The 17597-nt window shown below is 41.3% G+C and overlaps 1 protein-coding gene across 2 annotated transcripts in view; it reads left to right on the top strand.

The window, feature by feature from the left end:
- HCN1 (hyperpolarization activated cyclic nucleotide gated potassium channel 1) overlaps positions 1-17597 on the top strand; it is an 893359-nt gene that overhangs the window by 625087 nt on the left and 250675 nt on the right. For both annotated transcript variants that reach the window (XM_085631226.1, XM_085631227.1), the window contains exon 4: positions 6203-6421. In XM_085631226.1, coding sequence (XP_085487352.1) covers positions 6203-6421 — 219 coding nt within the window. The remainder of the gene's footprint in view (positions 1-6202; positions 6422-17597) is intronic.

Below are 17597 nucleotides of genomic sequence, written 5' to 3'. Positions count from 1 at the left end.
ATGTAATCATGTTATTCGCATTTGCATTTATTTTTCAATGTAAACGTGTGTATGCATAACCATGTATTCGAAGTATAGGTTGACTACTGAGTTAACATAGCCTGACCACAGCCCTCAATTGAAATGTGTTTATCCTTGCCAGTGTGTTATTTTTTTTCTTTTGTAGGTGCGTTATCATGCTTCTCCTTAGCTAGAGAAAGGCTTATTGGTTGCATTAGACTGTCGATAGTGAGGCCTGCAGGGAGGAGCCTGGCAACAAACTTAGTGAAATAATTGTCAAAAGAGGCCTTCTGTTTATCAGGTGCCAGGATGATGGGGCGCTCAAGGTTGTGGTCTACAGTCTCAGTTTCAATGAGTTGTGCCACTTAAGGGAGAGTGCAGATGCTCCTCTCAGTTAACAATTTGGCTGCCTCCTGACGGTATAAGTAGAGATAAGGATAATTTTGAAGATTCTGTTATTTTAATTGCTGTTTCCACAGTTAGCTAGTCAGATTCATTCTAGATTCTGAGAGAAAACAGTCCTCTTGATGAGCTTTCCATAGAGTGTGACGCTTTATGCTAAAAACTAATTTTCATTTTTCCCAGACTGCCACAAGATTCTATGCTTTACTGACACCTTCTAGGATCCCAAAATAGAAATTATGGTTCGATGATCTTGTAGTCAACCTCTCTTTAGAAGAGAGGTGAAGTTTCTTTATGAAACACCTATGTACAAAAAAATTTTTAGCATTGTGACTGTCACTATTTTATATCTCATTTTATCACGGCTTAATCTATTGAGATGTTTCAGGTTACGAGCTGTATTGTTGTATCTTGTGAACATATTCAAATGTTGCTTCTATACTGGGTTGACTAATACCCTAAAATAAAATTCCCCTAAATCATAACTGGTGAATCCTGGCTTTTATTGTGGAGTCACATTGGTTTCACATGTCAGAAATATATTTCTGATGTCTTCGCCCTTACAGAGCTTAAAGTCAACCAACAAAGATCCATATGGCCAACTGGGATTTTTTTTAATGGTTTTACGTAAAGATTAAGGTATATGTACCAATGCACCATCAAAGTGAGGGGTCCAGAGTTCCTCTAGAGTAATGGTTGAAAGTCATTAGATAGCCTTGCGCTACTATGTGTTGATCTATTGTAGATATATGCATGTGCTATGAACAGCTAAATCTTGTCAAGTGAGAGAGTGAGCAGGAAGTGTTTATCTTCTCTGCTATAAAGAAAAGGAATTTTAAATGTTTTATTGAACTGTTAACATCTGACGCATTTTGGAACAAAAATTAGCTTCCTTTGAAGTGGATGAAAGGGTTGACGTCATTGAAGATACAAAGTATTTGCTGATGAAGCCAACTGCACATGATGCACATATACTTTAAGATGTTCATAAATGGAAGGTATGCATGAGGGCGCATTGGTTACATAAAACCTGTAAGGCTGCTAAAGCTGGTTTCATAACCAGTTATTATTATGCTTTGTACTGCCCAAAACTAACCTTACTAAGTAGAAAATAATTTATGGAAGAAGATTGAATGACATAAGATCTCCAAGCCCAATGTACACCAACATTTAGAAAAGTCAAGCGTACATCATGTTTTTCCACTGAGCTTTTAAACCTCTCTGTCTCTGATGTGCTTGTCTGGGCTGCTATCAGAACACCCATCCATGGGCCTCATTTGACTTCGATGTAAGTATTGTACTGTGCCAATCACTGAGGTTCCAGTTAATGAGTTAAAAGTTTGATGAAAGGCTCCGTAAAACATGACGGCCACCTGACAAACTTTTAACAAGTTTCTGTTTCTGCAAAAACAAAATCCTAAAGCAGGATTTTGTTTTTGAAAAAAAATAATAATAAACCCGAGGGCATAGGAGTTTTCTCCCAGTGTGTGCGGGCCATGTAAAATATTTTGCTGTGCTTACCACTACATTTGTCACAGTTGTAAGGAAGAGTAAAAACTGGCCCTTTGACTGTCCACTTTAAATCACTCAGGCAGTCGAATTGTCAAACCTCCAATGGCCCTTACTCTGTTGAGCTGTCGATGAGTATATCAGCAACAGAGATGGAATAGTCTCCATTGGAAACATACTTAAGGTCTGCCAGACTGTAAATCAGGTGGGTGCACCTTCGTGTTGGTGGAGAGAGTACTCTGTCACTGTTGCAACAGAGAACGCACTCAGCCAAATTCTAAATTAACACCTATGTTTCTGAGGAAAATATTATGCAAAACATGTTTCTTGATTGTTTTTTGCTAAACGAAAATGATTTTTAAAAAATCAAAATTTCATATAGATTGCAGTTGCTTGCAATGAAAAAGAAAACAGAAACTAAACCTAATCAAATGCACAGGTAGCTATCCAAACCTGCTTCTTTCTGGTACGGAGTGTTAGCTGCTCCTTCCCCAACCTGTACCCTAAGTCTTAAATCCCACTTTTCCATCCTGTTTAGTTTGCTGTACTGTGCAGGGAGTATTCGTTCTTTAGAGTCCATAGAAGAATCATAGGTCTCAGATATGGCTAGCTTTTTTATATATTTTTCTACACATTGCCATTTTGCTAAGATTTACTTTTTAGAAAAGGTATTTTTAGCATGTTCCATAACTAATTTATAAATGTTAATTATTGGACAGGATTACATTTGTGAGATATTTAACTACTGCATTATTCACATGTGTTTATAATTGTGAAACAACAGAGAGTTTCTATGTAAGTTCCAGCAAAGCAATAGCCCCATAAAGCAACGATACATTTCCTGCCCCAGACATGGAGAAGACGAGGCTGCTTTCTTTCATATGGTTTGGACCTCTCCTTTACTTCCGGTCTTTTGGTTGGCGGTGACAGACATAGTAACTGTACTTGTAAGTAAACATGTTTTGTGTAACCCTAAGATCTGCCTATTCCGACAGCTCCAAAGCTGAGAGAGCCAGCCATAGATTTTTTTACTTGGCCTTGTTAGTAAAACGAACAAAAGACTGATAGCCCTACCTACAAGTACCTAGCACAACCACATGGCATTCACGTTCCACAAGTGGGTAACATCAGCAAATTAAATATATTCGTCACTTTACAGGAGATGGGGTGGAAACTTAAAGGTTATGATATTGAGACACACTGCTATTACAACTGATCCCCAGATCTAATGAAAGTCCACCATGACCAATTAGATGGCTCTAACACCACTTATATTCTTAATAAAATATGAGTAATTGAGAGTACCGTAGTCAGGATTTTCACTTTATCCCTGCAAGAGGAATCGAGAGGCCCATCTTGTACTCTCATTAGCACCTGAACAGTGCTTAACCCTTTATTTATTTACATTTTTTATGTTGAATTGTGTCATAGAGAAAATGCTGTGTTTAGATGACATTTTGTACTCTTCAATGACGGTGTGCATGCCTTGCAGAGATAGTAGCATTTGTTTTTGTTTTATACCTTTTTTTTCAGTTTTGTTGGCCAGTTGAAACAAATCTTTTAACATAAATCATAGTAAAATACTAAATATCATGCGATACGTGATTAAAACAGATATTTCAACATAATTCATACCGAGGAACTCCTAATTTCAAAATTTCTTAAAAGGCAAGGGGCATTATTTGCTATATGAGAGTCAACCCTCCATCATTCAAGATGGAAAAATCAGAAAAAGAAAGAAATTCAAAGAAAAATGGGGAGGATGTATCCGCTCGTTATTTGTTATAGGCATTAAAAATGTTCAAATAATTAGATCCAAGGTGCCCGTGCAATATGTATGAAACGATAAAATAATAGAAAGATGTTAAAAGTTGATACACAAATTGATTTACAGGCAACAAGGAGAAGAAGGACAGATAGTATTACATTTCCCCATCTTGGCAGTTTTCTGTACAAATACATTATACTAAAGTGCAAATGCAATATATATATATATTCAAGTCATAAAGTGCAAATGCTCGCCCTATGTCCCGATTGTAAACAGTGTGCATTTATATGTGCAAAAACACTATATTTTAAGGTGCATTTGCAATGGAGGCACAATTATCACGTACATAGACATTCAAGTGCAAGTGCTAATGATCTCTAAATCAAATCTAAAGTGCAACTGCAATAGATGCACAATGTGCACAACACAAGTATTGAAGTGCATATTCATTGACAATACTGAATGGCTGTAACATTCATGTCAAGTTTTCTCCTATTGTTCACACCATGTCTCATCAATCCTCAACTCCTTTAAATTCTATATTCTAAAATCATTTTATCATGCAATAAAGCAAACTAGTAACTCTGGGTTGTTCCCAAGATTAGGTGGAGAGCAGATCCTTTGAATGGAGTGCCCTACAATACCACCAACACACACAGGGGTATACTTACAAGGGGATTGCACCACCAGAACGTCACTTTTAGGGACGTTCTGCTGGCGCTATGCCCTTCTCAATATTTACAAAGAGGCAGTAAGCCACTTTCTGTTGCTTAATACCGCCTTGTAAATCCAGCTCCGTTCGACACATCAGTTAGTGTGAAAGGCGCGTGCAATGGGTGTTGCTGTTGGCATTCCACCGCATCACCCATTGATTTTTTAAGCTGCCTCGGATTTACAAGTATGTGTAAATCTGAAGCAGCATCAAAAACTAACGCCATGCAAGAGCAGGAGCTTTTATTTCTCCTCGTTCTCCTCGTTTTTTGCTTTTTCTATATGTGCTGCACAGCACACATACAAAGAGCAAAACACCATAAATTATTGTTTATGTGCAGGAAGGTGTCCCTTCCTGTCCATAAACAATCATTAAAGAATGACTATTTGCTACTTCTATGCAGCACACATAGAAGTAACAAATCGCCATTATGGATTGTTTATGCACAGGAAGAGGCACCTTCCTGCACATAAACAATCATTCCCTGCAACGCAGGCACCCTTGCACTGTGGTGCAGGGGTGCCTGTGTTTGCGCTAGGCAGCTAATTTTAGAGACAGCGCTAGGAAAAACACAGGGGTGTGCCATATTGTTGTGTAAATACGGCGCATCCCTGCTTATTGGAAATGTCGGAGCGCGTCGCTGCCAGATTTGGTGCAGCTCCGCACCCGGACATTTTGTTGTAAATATGTCCCACACTCTCTCTTTCTCCTTATATATATATAGTCTTTTAGATGGCCCCACAGGTACTATCTCTGGCCCAGTGTGTGCCTCCTTAAATTCGCTTCTAGAGAACCCACTTCTGTGGATTTCCCCCTGGATGAGTATAGATAAAATGAACTCAAAAGATGTCTCCATGAATGCAATCTTGCAAGCGGCAGATTACGTAATGGTAACGTCATACGTCCGTCATATCCAGCACAATTACATAGACAGGTTCAGAAATTAAGAAGCATTCCGTTTTTAATAGCAAGATAACGAAAGCAGAATATATTGTCCCACCGTGAATTCTTGATTATGACATTCCAACGAATTCACAATGTTCTGTTACACATTTTTTATCCAGTACTCTATTGATATATACATTATATATTGTATCAGATTTCTTAGTATTATGTGGAAGAACTGTAGTTTTTCTTGCTCTGTGGTACAAAAATGTATTTTCTAGACGACACTCCTCCTGGTCTAAAATAGAGATTTGGATACAAAGCTCATGAGAATCCCAGAGACACATTCTGAGGGTGCATCCACTCTGTGCCCGCCTTTAGTTTAACATTATTCAGAAGAAGCAATCTTGAGAGATTTCCAGGGGCCTATGGATTCATACTGGTAGACTGAGCTTTCACATGACAATACATTACAATTTAAAATATAAAGTTTGATCTTCATAAGGTATACTTACTTAAATGGCATGGCTACATTTTGGAAGATTTTAGGATTAAGCCTTTCTAGCAAAAATAAATGGAAGGACCGTTAAGAGCATGAGCCATGCATCAACATTATGTTAAAAACAAGTGAAGGCACACAGTTGGAGTTTCAAGCTCTGTTCAACATCTACAGAGCCTTAAAACACAACGGACTTGATGGTATTATCAAACTTATATTTAAAGCATTTGTCCAAACAGTTTCTCATATTACTCAGCTCAGGCAAGTGTGATCCGTTTTATTGAGGCATTATATAAATACAATATTGAAAATTGCTGGCTGGATAGCCCCATATACAGTCCTCTTTAAAGATCCTCTTGAACATAGCAGCGTGACGTGTGCACTGCATCTTTTCAGACCCAGTCACTTTCGGTTTCTTTTCTTTCAGAATGACTCCTGGGGGAAGCAGTACTCATATGCGCTCTTCAAAGCCATGAGCCACATGCTGTGCATCGGGTACGGAGCGCGTGCCCCAGTAAGCATGTCAGACCTCTGGATTACCATGCTGAGCATGATTGTGGGGGCCACCTGTTATGCCATGTTTGTGGGACATGCCACGGCCTTGATACAGTCTTTGGATTCATCTCGGCGGCAATATCAAGAAAAGGTTACTATATTCAACTTTGATACAAGTGTTATTTTCTGCATGCTATAGTTACAGTTTCTGTCATGAGTCACGCTTTTCCTCTTTTGAGTTCAATTGTTCTTTTTTGTTTTTATATAATCTTTTGATCTCTTTCTGAGCTCCAGTAACTATCAGTGACAACATCAGCAGGGCAAATGACAAGACACTGGTGCTCTAAAAAATAATTTCTACAGTTTAGCTTTTCAAACCTGGCATTTTTGCAAACTAGTTAAAAAGTTGCCTCGGGTGCATTAAATACATGAGTTCTGCCAGGCTGGAATGAGGCACTACCAATTGAAGTGGTCCATGGGCCATTCAAGAAACACTGGACCGATGAGCTTGCCCATTGGCATGGTAAAAAATAGAGGTGGGTGCAACTGGCATAACTCTCTCTAGCATAATTAGTCGTAATTACTGCAAAATTACTCGTAATTGTGCGTAATTATGTGAGAAATGCAATCCAGCTTTTAGCACTATTTTTGTGCAAAAGGCACCCTTGCGTTCAAAACTGGTCAGAGGGTGCATTTTGTGCTAAGAAAACAGCACTAAATCCTAAAAGACACAAACAGCAGTATCTCACAGTCACTCACTCTCTTAGTTCGTTGTTTCTGTATTCCTGTGGTTGGATTTTTGCCCCAAATTACTCTTAATTACTCAAGTTGGCACAGTTGCGTAATTTTGGTAATTTTCCATCACAAGAGTAATGCGTAGTTACTGAATTTACGCGAGTCAAAATTTCACCCAGGCCTAGTAAAAAAGGACCTGTAGTTTTTGTTCAAGTTACACAAGTGGTGTATCATGGTGTGCAAATATTAAAGGCTGCTATGTAAAGATTATGAGATTTTCTAGATTTTTGTGGGTTAAAACTTGTTTATATCAGAGTATACGATTAGCCACATACACTAGTGCAGAAAGACCAACACAGCAGATGTAATTAAGTAATTAATGCAATGCAGATAAGAAGTATTCTACCCAGTATGCATAGATTTTCTTTAGAGTAAATAATTTGCATAACATATATTCATTACTTTTTTAGACGTTTTTGAGTATAATGTTCTAATCACAATTATAATTATTATTTAATTGAGATATATTGTAGATCTACTGCCAAACCAAGAAAAAGAAATGCACTTTTTAAATCTGTCATTCCACTTGGACTCCAATTCCAAGTAAGCAGGTGCAGCATTTCCAAGTTAAATACTGCCCGACTGATTACAATTGGCCTGGTGTTTCGCACCAAATTTCCTGCCTGGGGATCACAGGGACTGATTTAAAAACAAATACAGCCAGTGAAATCACATGAGGCTTATGAGAGTGTTAACTTTTATGGAATCAGGAATTCCATGTGTAATTTGGCCCTGACAAAAAGGCCCATGTGGTTATCGCCATTCTGTGAGGTTTAGGTGCAGGTATGACATGGTATCCCCTCACCTAACTTTTGCCCACTCGTAATTGCAGCATTGATGGCTATTGGGTAGCCACAATCACATACTCTAGGATAATAACTGCGTAACCCATGTTGCAACCCTCTTTTGTCTTTCAATTTCTCTCTGCTGTATATGTGCAGTCTTTAGCTGTGACAGCAGCAGAGAATCTGCACATTTATTTTATTATGGTCAGTAATTTCTAGCTGCTTGTCCCTCACTTTGACCTTAAATGACTCAATGAAATGGATGTCAGTCATCCTACCCGTGGTAAGAAATGGGGCTATTAATTTGAAAAGGCAGTATCTTTGCCAACTCAATAAACACACCTAGTTCAGGTAAAATCTCAGTTCTTAGAGCATCCCTATTCTAACATTGATAGCTATGGGTCAAGCATAATGCAATTGTTGGACCTGGCCCTTTTTGCAGGGTTATCCCCAAGCTTTTTGCCTTCGTCCTGTATTTTTTTCTTACCTGTATTTGTTGGCTTTAGGATTCTGGTCACTTTACCACTGCAAATCATTGCTGAAGTGCATGTACTCTCTCCTTTAAACATGGTATGATTGGGCTACACCTGTCTGGCATATTTAATTTACCTGTATGTCCATTGTACAGTGGTATCCCATATACCGAGGACCGGTAAATTAAATGGTACTAGTGAGTTGGCAGCGCTGCTTGCACCACCCACAGAAGTAGCCTTTCAAACTTGTTTCAGGCCTGCCACTGCAGGGCCTGTGTGCAGTTTACTGTCACATTGACTTTGCATGTGAAGTTACTTACCAAGCCTGAAACTACCCTTTTACTACATATAGGTCAGCTCTAGGGTAGGCCCTAGGTAGCCCTATGGGCAGGGTGCTTTGTAGGTAAAAGTTAGGACATGTGCCTTCATTGTGTGGCATGTCCTGGTAGTGACAAAGTTGCCTATTTGGTTTCTCACTAATGTGTGTGCTCTTCCTCTCATGGGTTTGCATTGCGAATTCCCAAATATGATTTTCAGTGGTAATTTCTGATCTGGAAGGAGTAGCATTGCCATGTTTGGTATGTTTGGAATAGTGGTGATGAATCCTGCTTATTGGTGAAGGTGAATTTTACATCTATTTTAGAAAGGCCACTTTTGAAAAGTGGGCATTTCTATGTGCTTATGACTCTTTGTGCTTTGCAGCCCGACTCCAATCATTGTCTGGTTTAGACAGACAGGGGCCTGTTTGTGCATTCACTCTAGACAGTTACACAAAGGGAGCGTAGGTGTGCCCTGCATATACTGATGGCCCATCACAAGGCTGAGGGGTCTTCCTGTGCTAGAGTGGTGGGAGGAGTTGTCACTGACACCTGAATAGGCCAGTGCCTGTCCTCTCACAATGCTGTCTCCCCCCCCTTTAGTGTGTCTGGAATCAGGGCTGGGATTACATGGGGGTGTTCTGCACCTCTGAAGTAACCTCTACATCAAAGACATTTTGAGTATAAGTACAGGGGCTCTAACCCCATGATTTCAGATCCTGCGTGAGACTTGTAACCATGTGCTGCTGGCTCTGTATATTGCACCAGAGGATTGCTGTACTGCCAGGAAGACCACCACTTGGACTTTGCTTTGTTGTGCTGACCTGCTTGCCTGCTTGGCTGCTAAAGGATATGCCACTTTGCTGAGGAAACCAGTGTGCCGGCCCGCTGCATGCGCATGCTTCCTAGTGTTCTCACAAGAATGTTGACTGCCTCCCTGTTTCTGTGGGGTTTGCAAGGCATCCCCGAACTGGCCATGGGACGCGTAGTCCAGCTGCCACCAACCTTTCTCCCCTTAGCAGGTGTTGAGCTCTGTGCTCATGTTTGGAGGAATGCTGCAAGGGGGACTTTCTGTTACACTAAAGGGGAGTGCATGGTAAGCGCCCCTATTTTAAGGAAGTGCGTTTAAGGTGCTGTGCTGTTGCCCAAATGTTTTTTCAGACAAGTGTGGGTATTGCTCTGAGGGAGTCCTTCGCCAGTGCAGGATGAGCGCAGCTCGTCTCCCCCAGTAGTGTGAATCTAAGCATTTCCGATCCCGGTGTTTGTACTTGGTGCGGCCCTTTTCCACAGGGTACCGCAATGTATAGGGTGCAAAAGAGACCCCCGGCAGGCAGCCCCAACCCGCTTGTGCCCCGTGGAGGAGCACCGCTGCTTGAAAGCCATCGTGCCCCCAAAGCCACATTCCAGTTGGGTGTGCGGCCAAACCTAAGGATCTCACCTGGATTGCCCCTCCTACAGCTGAGAGGGAATCCCTTTACTAGGAGAGGCTCCTGTTAGATGGTGCCTGCAGCAGCTGCACCACATGCTCACGGGTAGTTGCCTTGGATTCCCCTTGCACACAAGAGACTCAATGCGGTCTCTCTGCTCATTCTTGCCATGTGTATCTGCCCAGTGTTGGCATATTTCAGGGGCACTAGTTGTTCATTAGCGAGCATTCCGGGAGCCTCAGCGGAGACCCCCGTGGTTTAAATCCAGGAGCTGTGCGCCCTTATTGTTTTGTCCCTAATAGGAGGGCAGGTGTTCCTGAACTCTACGTTAGGAATCTGGGATTAACGTATACTACCTGATATGAGCACAGGAGCACTGTGCCGTGCAGCTCGATCGTGAGACTATTGATATTCATGTGTATCTGATGGTGCTTTGGTGACTCACTATGCTCTGTATCTAACTAATGCCTTTTTATTTCCTGTTGTAATGATGTATATTTGGGTGAATTAATTTTACAGACATGCTCAGTAGAGATGATTCGTGTTTCATTACACACTGTAATTGATGTTCACAGTGATATGTAGTTTTATACCTTGCATAGTCAGTGTAACAAGTAACATATAATGCGATGCTATGATATGCCCAGTAATGGTGCCTTTCGTGATCTTATTATGTTGTGTGCAATATATAAATATAAGTGATTATTGGTTTATGTTGTTTTGGTCTATGTGTATATGCAATACAGATAGGTATTTTTATGTGTGGAGTCTCTTTTGTGGTGTATTTATTGTGTCACTGGTGTGTGTGTGTGTGTGTGTGTGTATGTGTTGCGCAAACACTTTACACGTTGCCTCTGGGACAAGCCTGACTGCTCTGCCAAGCTACCAAGGGGGTGAGCAGGGTTTATCTTGGGTGTGTAACTCTCTTACCCTGACTAGAGTGCTGGGTTCTGCCTGGCTTAGGTGCCTAACCTAGCCAACCAGAACCACCATTTCTAACAGCAATCTCCAGATACTTGTGTGCGAAGATCAAGCACTGACAACAATTTTGAAGTAAAGAACACAACACAATAACATTTTGAAACCAATTTGGAAAAATAGAGAAAAGATCAATGGGCAAAAAAGCTCCAAGGTAATCACAAGAGTTTAAGAAGAAGCAGAGATATGAATTTTTAAAGTTCTAGGGCATAAAACCAAGGAAAAGTAAGCACCAATCAAAAGTCAGAGTGATATCAGGCCGACTAAAATGGAGTGGAGGTCCTACACACGAATTAGGTCATCAAGGTCAAAGTTTTAGATTTCGTCTTTTTTATGGAAGCTGAGATCTTCCAGGGGGTCAAGTCAAAAACTGTTTCAGGCAAGGGCCACCTGAAGTTTTATACGTCATTGTCAAAGCTCCCTCCAAAGCTGTTGGTTGTTGGCTAATCTCCACCACAATCGTAATTTCACCATACCAGAAAAGACGATGCCACAGCCACTTATTCCTTTTCAAAGCATGTTTATTTGATTTCGTTCAGCCAGTCACTGGCTAAACGAAATCAAATAAACACGCTTTGAAAAGAAATACGTGGCTGTGGCATCGTCTTTTCTGGTATGGTGAAATAACGATTGTAGTGGATATATATATATAGGTCCAAAGAAAACACAAGAAAGGAGTCTCTCTATCCCCTGCTTTGATTCAGTAGGAGAACAGCTACGCCGTCAAGAGACTCTTCTTAGATGAGGGCTGTTAGCCCACAACCGGTCCCAGGATGCTTGTTACCGGTCCAGGAAAGGCATGGCTTGAGAGTTCGGACTGAACTGTTCCCATGAGGCACAGGGTCAAGACTGATTTGCATGTAGCTGTGTCTGAACTGGGGTTGCGAAGTGAGCTAAAGAACTATAATTCATTCAACCCAGATCTGTAACTGGGGATGAGTGTCCTAAAGGTTTCAGCGCTCCATCGATCATCTCCTTGTGTTTCCTTTGTACGCCCTAAGTTGGCAGGGTATGCCTAGAAGTGGGTCCATTGCTCCACTGGATTCAAGCTAGCCTGGCTGATGAGGGCTGTTAGCCTGAAACTGGTGCCAGGATGCTTGTTTCCAGTCCAAGTCCAAGAAAGACAGGGCTTGGCAGTTCGGGCTGGACTGATCCCATGAGGCACAGGTTCAAGACTGATTTGCATATAGCTATGTCTGAACTTGGGTGGCGAAGTGAGCTAAAAAACAAGGATGGATTCAACCCAGATCTGTGACTGGGGGTGAGTGTCTGAAGTTTCAGCACTCTGTCCATCATCTCCTTGTGTTTGCTATAGGTTGGCACAGCCCAGCATCAAGAAGGTTCTAACAAAACACTGGTGTGTTATAAAGAATGATGAACATCTGACTGAAATGTTTGAAAAAGGCCTACAAGTCACATAAAAAAAAGTACGATACTTGTGAAATATTTTGACCTCACGTCACTATATTAATAAAAGGAATAGGATCATGGTTATTAAGGAACCAGGAAGGCTTTGCGAAGTGCAACTCATGTAAAGCGTGTAAATAAGGTGTAAATAGCAAGAGTTATCATATAATGTATGGACTTACGGTGCAGATCAAAGAAAGGATAACGTGTAACACGGAGTTTGTTATATGTTATATATGTTATACATATATATGAGGATGTGGCCTAATGGCTAGAGTGGTCGTTCTTGATGCTGGGGAATCAGGTTTGAGTCTGGGCAGGGACGCCCAACATCCTGTGATTCTGGGCAAATCACTTAATCTCCCCTCGCCTAACAAAATTAATATGTCCATCTGTAACGCAACTAGTGCTCATGTAAAGCTTCTATATTTACACTGTTAGACCCAGTTGTTTCTGGCTGGCTGGGATGTATTGAAGCCAGACAGAATCCACCGTTCTAGATAGGATGAGTATGACCCACTTGTCCGATAACCTGTGCTCACCATTGGGTACCTTGGCACAGAGCAGTCTGGCTTATCCTGAGGGTCAAAATGTAATGTATTGGTACAACACCACCCTCACAACACACTGAGTACACTACAAAAAGACTCTGCGCCGTATGCATAAAACACTGGTCTTTATACTACGCACACATTGAAATCAAAATGACATACAAATTGGATATATACTTTACAGTTACATGCAATTGTCAAACTCTCTGATTAGCAGCAGAACGGCATGAACATAAATTTACTAGTCATAGGAATTCACTTGCACTGTTATCCCCTCAGCCTCGTAAGCAACATAAACCCATGTGTGTACTTCCCAGAGGTGTTCACGATCCAAGCTATACCTCCCAAATCAAAAGTGATGGAAACATATATGCAGGATGTTCAGAGGCATTCCATTTGCCTGATCAAAAATTAGAATAAAACACAACATTCCCAATATCGCATACCCCTTACAGTTGTAATGGTCAAGAAATCACAGGTTTTGACTATGCCTCGTGATCCAGCCACTCAAACTACACCAGCCACATTGCACCTGCTGGCATCTCTTTGATTGGATTGCTGGGACCACCTATAGTGAATGGAAACAGTACTTGGTTTTCTCCCTCCAGATTAGGCCTTCAGGCACTCAGTGGCACCTTCACAAGTGTGGGATCACTATCGCTCCATAGGCAAAGGGTTGTGAGGCTGGAATCTGGTGCACTTCCCAATTCGAGAAATGTTTTACCTCAGGATGAGGTGCGAGCTGCAGTTGATCATGGTAGTCAGCCATGGGTGCACACAAGGCATGACGAGAGCCCCCAGGTCCAGTCACGATAGTCTCAACAAAAGGTTACCTTGTGGCATGGGTCCGGGTAGAGGGAGCCAGCGACCTCAGATGGAGGCTGCAATGTTGAGCACCGTCGTCCTCCCGATCTGGAGGTCGAAGACAGTCCAGGCTTCCAGCTCGGGTCCCATGGACTTGGTAAATGTCCCCTAACACACCTCAGACACCACACACTACAGAGTGCTAGCTAGCACAGGTTTCCACCTGGAAGCACTGGTCCCTTGGACTCTGCAATCTTCCCCAGCACTCCTTGAACTTCTCTAATTTTGGCACCACAGGTGGGCCGCTGATCTTTTTTATGAGCACACTCCTCTGCACAGTGTGAGTATGGCTTACGTTAGAACGGACCTTGTCCCAAACCACAATCACTTCCACCAGTTTCCTATGCACCCTGTGCGATCCTTTTGATCACGTGGAAATGGGGATATCCTTTCCGTTCTGGGATCTTGTGGCCAGGAGGCCAGCCAACTGACCCTTGGAGAGTGCTTATGGACCTGGGCCACGACAGTTGGCAATTAGCTGCAGTCCAGCAACAACAAAAAATGAACAATGGTTCCGGAAGGGAGAAGTAATTATTTATACTAGAAAGAAATCAAATTTCATAGAACACAGCATAAGTAGATCAAAAGAAAGAATCAATCAATATTACGCAATGGATAACATTTGCAAAAAACCAAATAATTTATTTATGGAGATTCATTTTGATGTCAACTCAGTTATCAATTCATTGGAAAATGAACGAAACATAGAGAAGGCTGTATATACAAGAATTGACAAAAAAGCGACGCAGTGACAAAGTGAATAAGGTGACTAAGTGTAAATGTGAAGTTGCAAGTATTTACAATATATATACGTGATAATTAATAAAATACACAAAGAGTTTTTGCAGAGATTCGCAAAAAACGTCCTCCGTTTGGTTATAGAGATAGGAGAAACCTTGTAAGCCACATGTCCTAATTGTTTTATAATACAAGGAGTTCCAATTGGTACAGGACTGTACCAATTGGAACTCCTTGTATTATAAAACAATTAGGACATGTGGCTTACAAGGTTTCTCCTATCTCTATAACCAAACGGAGGACGTTTTTTGCGAATCTCTGCAAAAACTCTTTGTGTATTTTATTAATTATCACTTATATATATTGTAAATACTTGCAACTTCACATTTACACTTAGTCACCTTATTCACTTTGTCACTGCGTCGCTTTTTTGTCAATTCTTGTATATACAGCCTTCTCTATGTTTCGTTCATTTTCCAATGAATTGATAACTGAGTTGACATCAAAATGAATCTCCATAAATAAATTATTTGGTTTTTTGCAAATGTTATCCATTGCGTAATATTGATTGATTCTTTCTTTTGATCTACTTATGCTGTGTTCTATGAAATTTGATTTCTTTCTAGTATAAATAATTACTTCTCCCTTCCGGAACCATTGTTCATTTTTTGTTGATAAAGCCCAGGTTCCTTGGGTTATAGGGTTACCCCTGTTTGTTTAATTGCAGTCCAGCAACAGCCAGGAAAAATCCACTAAGTGATAGTCCCCTTCCTGGAGCCAACAAGCCCTAGGCTACCACAAGCCTACGGATAATCCAGTTGCATTCCCTCCTGCCTCAATGGTTCTTCTTTTCGATGTCTTAGTATCAAACCAGCGTAGTATGGTTCCAATTTCAAAAGAGCCTCTCACTCTAACAAATCCCCAGTAGTTATACCCACAGGGCAAACCTGTGGCACATTTCAAGATCTACCTCCGTGGGTGGCGCAACCAGTGCTGCAGGCCCACGGAGGAGCATTTGAGTTACATGCCATAGGTATATGTCTTACCCCTAGACAAGGGACTTGCAGCTAACTCAGTCAAACATCAATCACCAGTATGTACATAACAAGTACAGTACTTTGGCACTGGATGGCAGTGTCAAAAGCACTCAAAGTTCTAAGGCTAGCACATAGATCAGTGAAAAACCCAGGAGGAACAAAAGCAAAATGTCGAGGGAAAACACCCTTGAAAGGGCCATTGCCAACAAATACTTTACCCCCTTTGGGCTTACGTGGCACACTCTAGAGCTAACAAATATATAAAATAGCCTTTTTCAGAAATTTCTAGTGTATTTTTACCTCCCATGTATCACTGCATTAAAACTGTAGCCTACCCCGAACACAGTGGTGCTCATTCTAGATATATATTTGTGTTATGTGGTTGGTGTAAATGCACACTGCAGCCCACGTATGAAATTTAACTTTCTTTGGTATAATGAGCTTTAGGCACAATTTACAATGTTAAATAGGCCAGTTAAATAGGCCAAATGGGACAATCCAATTTACAGAATAGGTTTTAGAGAGGAAGCACTGGGACTTTACTACTGTTTAGCAGAGGCAAAAGGCAAATAATTCTAGAGCCAGCAAAAATAGGGCCCAGGTTAATGTGACAAATAATATCGAGTGACCATACAAAAGTAGAAGATTTGCTGTATCCACCATGTCCATGCTTCAGCGCTTAGATTGCCCAGTGGTATGCTTAATGCAAGCTCCTATGCTTCTGCATGTAACAGAAAGAGGAATTAGGCAGGCATGCTATTCCTCAATTGCTCAGCTTTTGTACCCTAACTTGAAACATTATTTGATAAGCCTACATTCCTTCACTGCAGATGTTAGAAGTTTGGTAAAAATGAATTACAGAAGACTAATACATCAATCTCCATGGTTCTCTGTATCTGTCTGTCTGTCCTCTAACAACACAGGACCCCCGGCACATATCCTGCATCAGATGAATTTGCAGTAAAAGTAGATCCTCTATCCACAAAATGTGGGCAAAAGCATAATTTCTCATTTACAAAGCCTTTAACGATAAACACAAATGGGGAGTTTTTGATTTGCTAAAAGATCTTTTTATTTAAGAATACCTACCAGCCGACACTCATATGTCAGTCATCGCAAACTTTACTGACTACAAAATCATTCTCTGCAATCAGCCTGCTGTGCTTGTTTTCAGAGATTTGTCTTAGCCGTGATAGTCACTGTAAATGTAGACTGCTGTTGGACTTGGCCCTTTCTTCAGGGTCATCCCCAAACCTTTTTCCTTCAGACCTCCACTATTTTCTGAATTCGTTTTTGTTGGCCTTAGGACTCTGTGCACTTTGTAACTGCTAGTGCTAACCAGTACCAATGTGTGTGTGTGTGCTCTCTGCTTAAAACATGTTAGACTCATATACCCAATTGGCTTATTTCATTCACTTGTAAGTCCCTAGTCAAGTGGTACTAGATGTGCCTAGGGCCTGTAAATTAAAAGCTATTAGTGGGCCTGCAGCAGTCGTTGTGCCACCCAGTAGCAATTTCAACATGTCTCAGGTCTGCAGTTGCAGAGCCTGTGTGTAGGAAGGTGTCCCTTTCGACATGGCTACCCCCCCACTTTTTGCCTGGTATCTGGTGTAACTTTGACTAAAGTGTACTGGGTTCCTGCTTACCAGGTCCCCAGTACCAAGATTCCTTCCCTAAACTGTACGATTGTTCAACAATTGGCATCCCTTTCAGATCCTTGTAAGTCCCTAGTAAGTAGTACCCCTGGCACCTAGGGCCCTGAATCTAAAGAAGGCTCATAAGATCTTCAGCACAAATTATGCCACCCTAAGGGACCTCTCACCAAGCTCACTCAAACTGCCATTGCATCATGCGTGGCTTGGGCAGAGAAAACCGAAGAGTCGACATGCACACACCTTTCTGTACCATGCCAGCAAAATACTGTATGAGGTATACTTAGGTCACTCCTACAGCAG

The sequence above is a fragment of the Triturus cristatus genome, chromosome 2_1 (genome assembly GCF_964204655.1).
Source record: "Triturus cristatus chromosome 2_1, aTriCri1.1, whole genome shotgun sequence".
In the NCBI taxonomy this organism is placed as follows: domain Eukaryota; kingdom Metazoa; phylum Chordata; class Amphibia; order Caudata; family Salamandridae; genus Triturus; species Triturus cristatus.
This window is presented reverse-complemented; position numbering and strand designations above follow the sequence as displayed.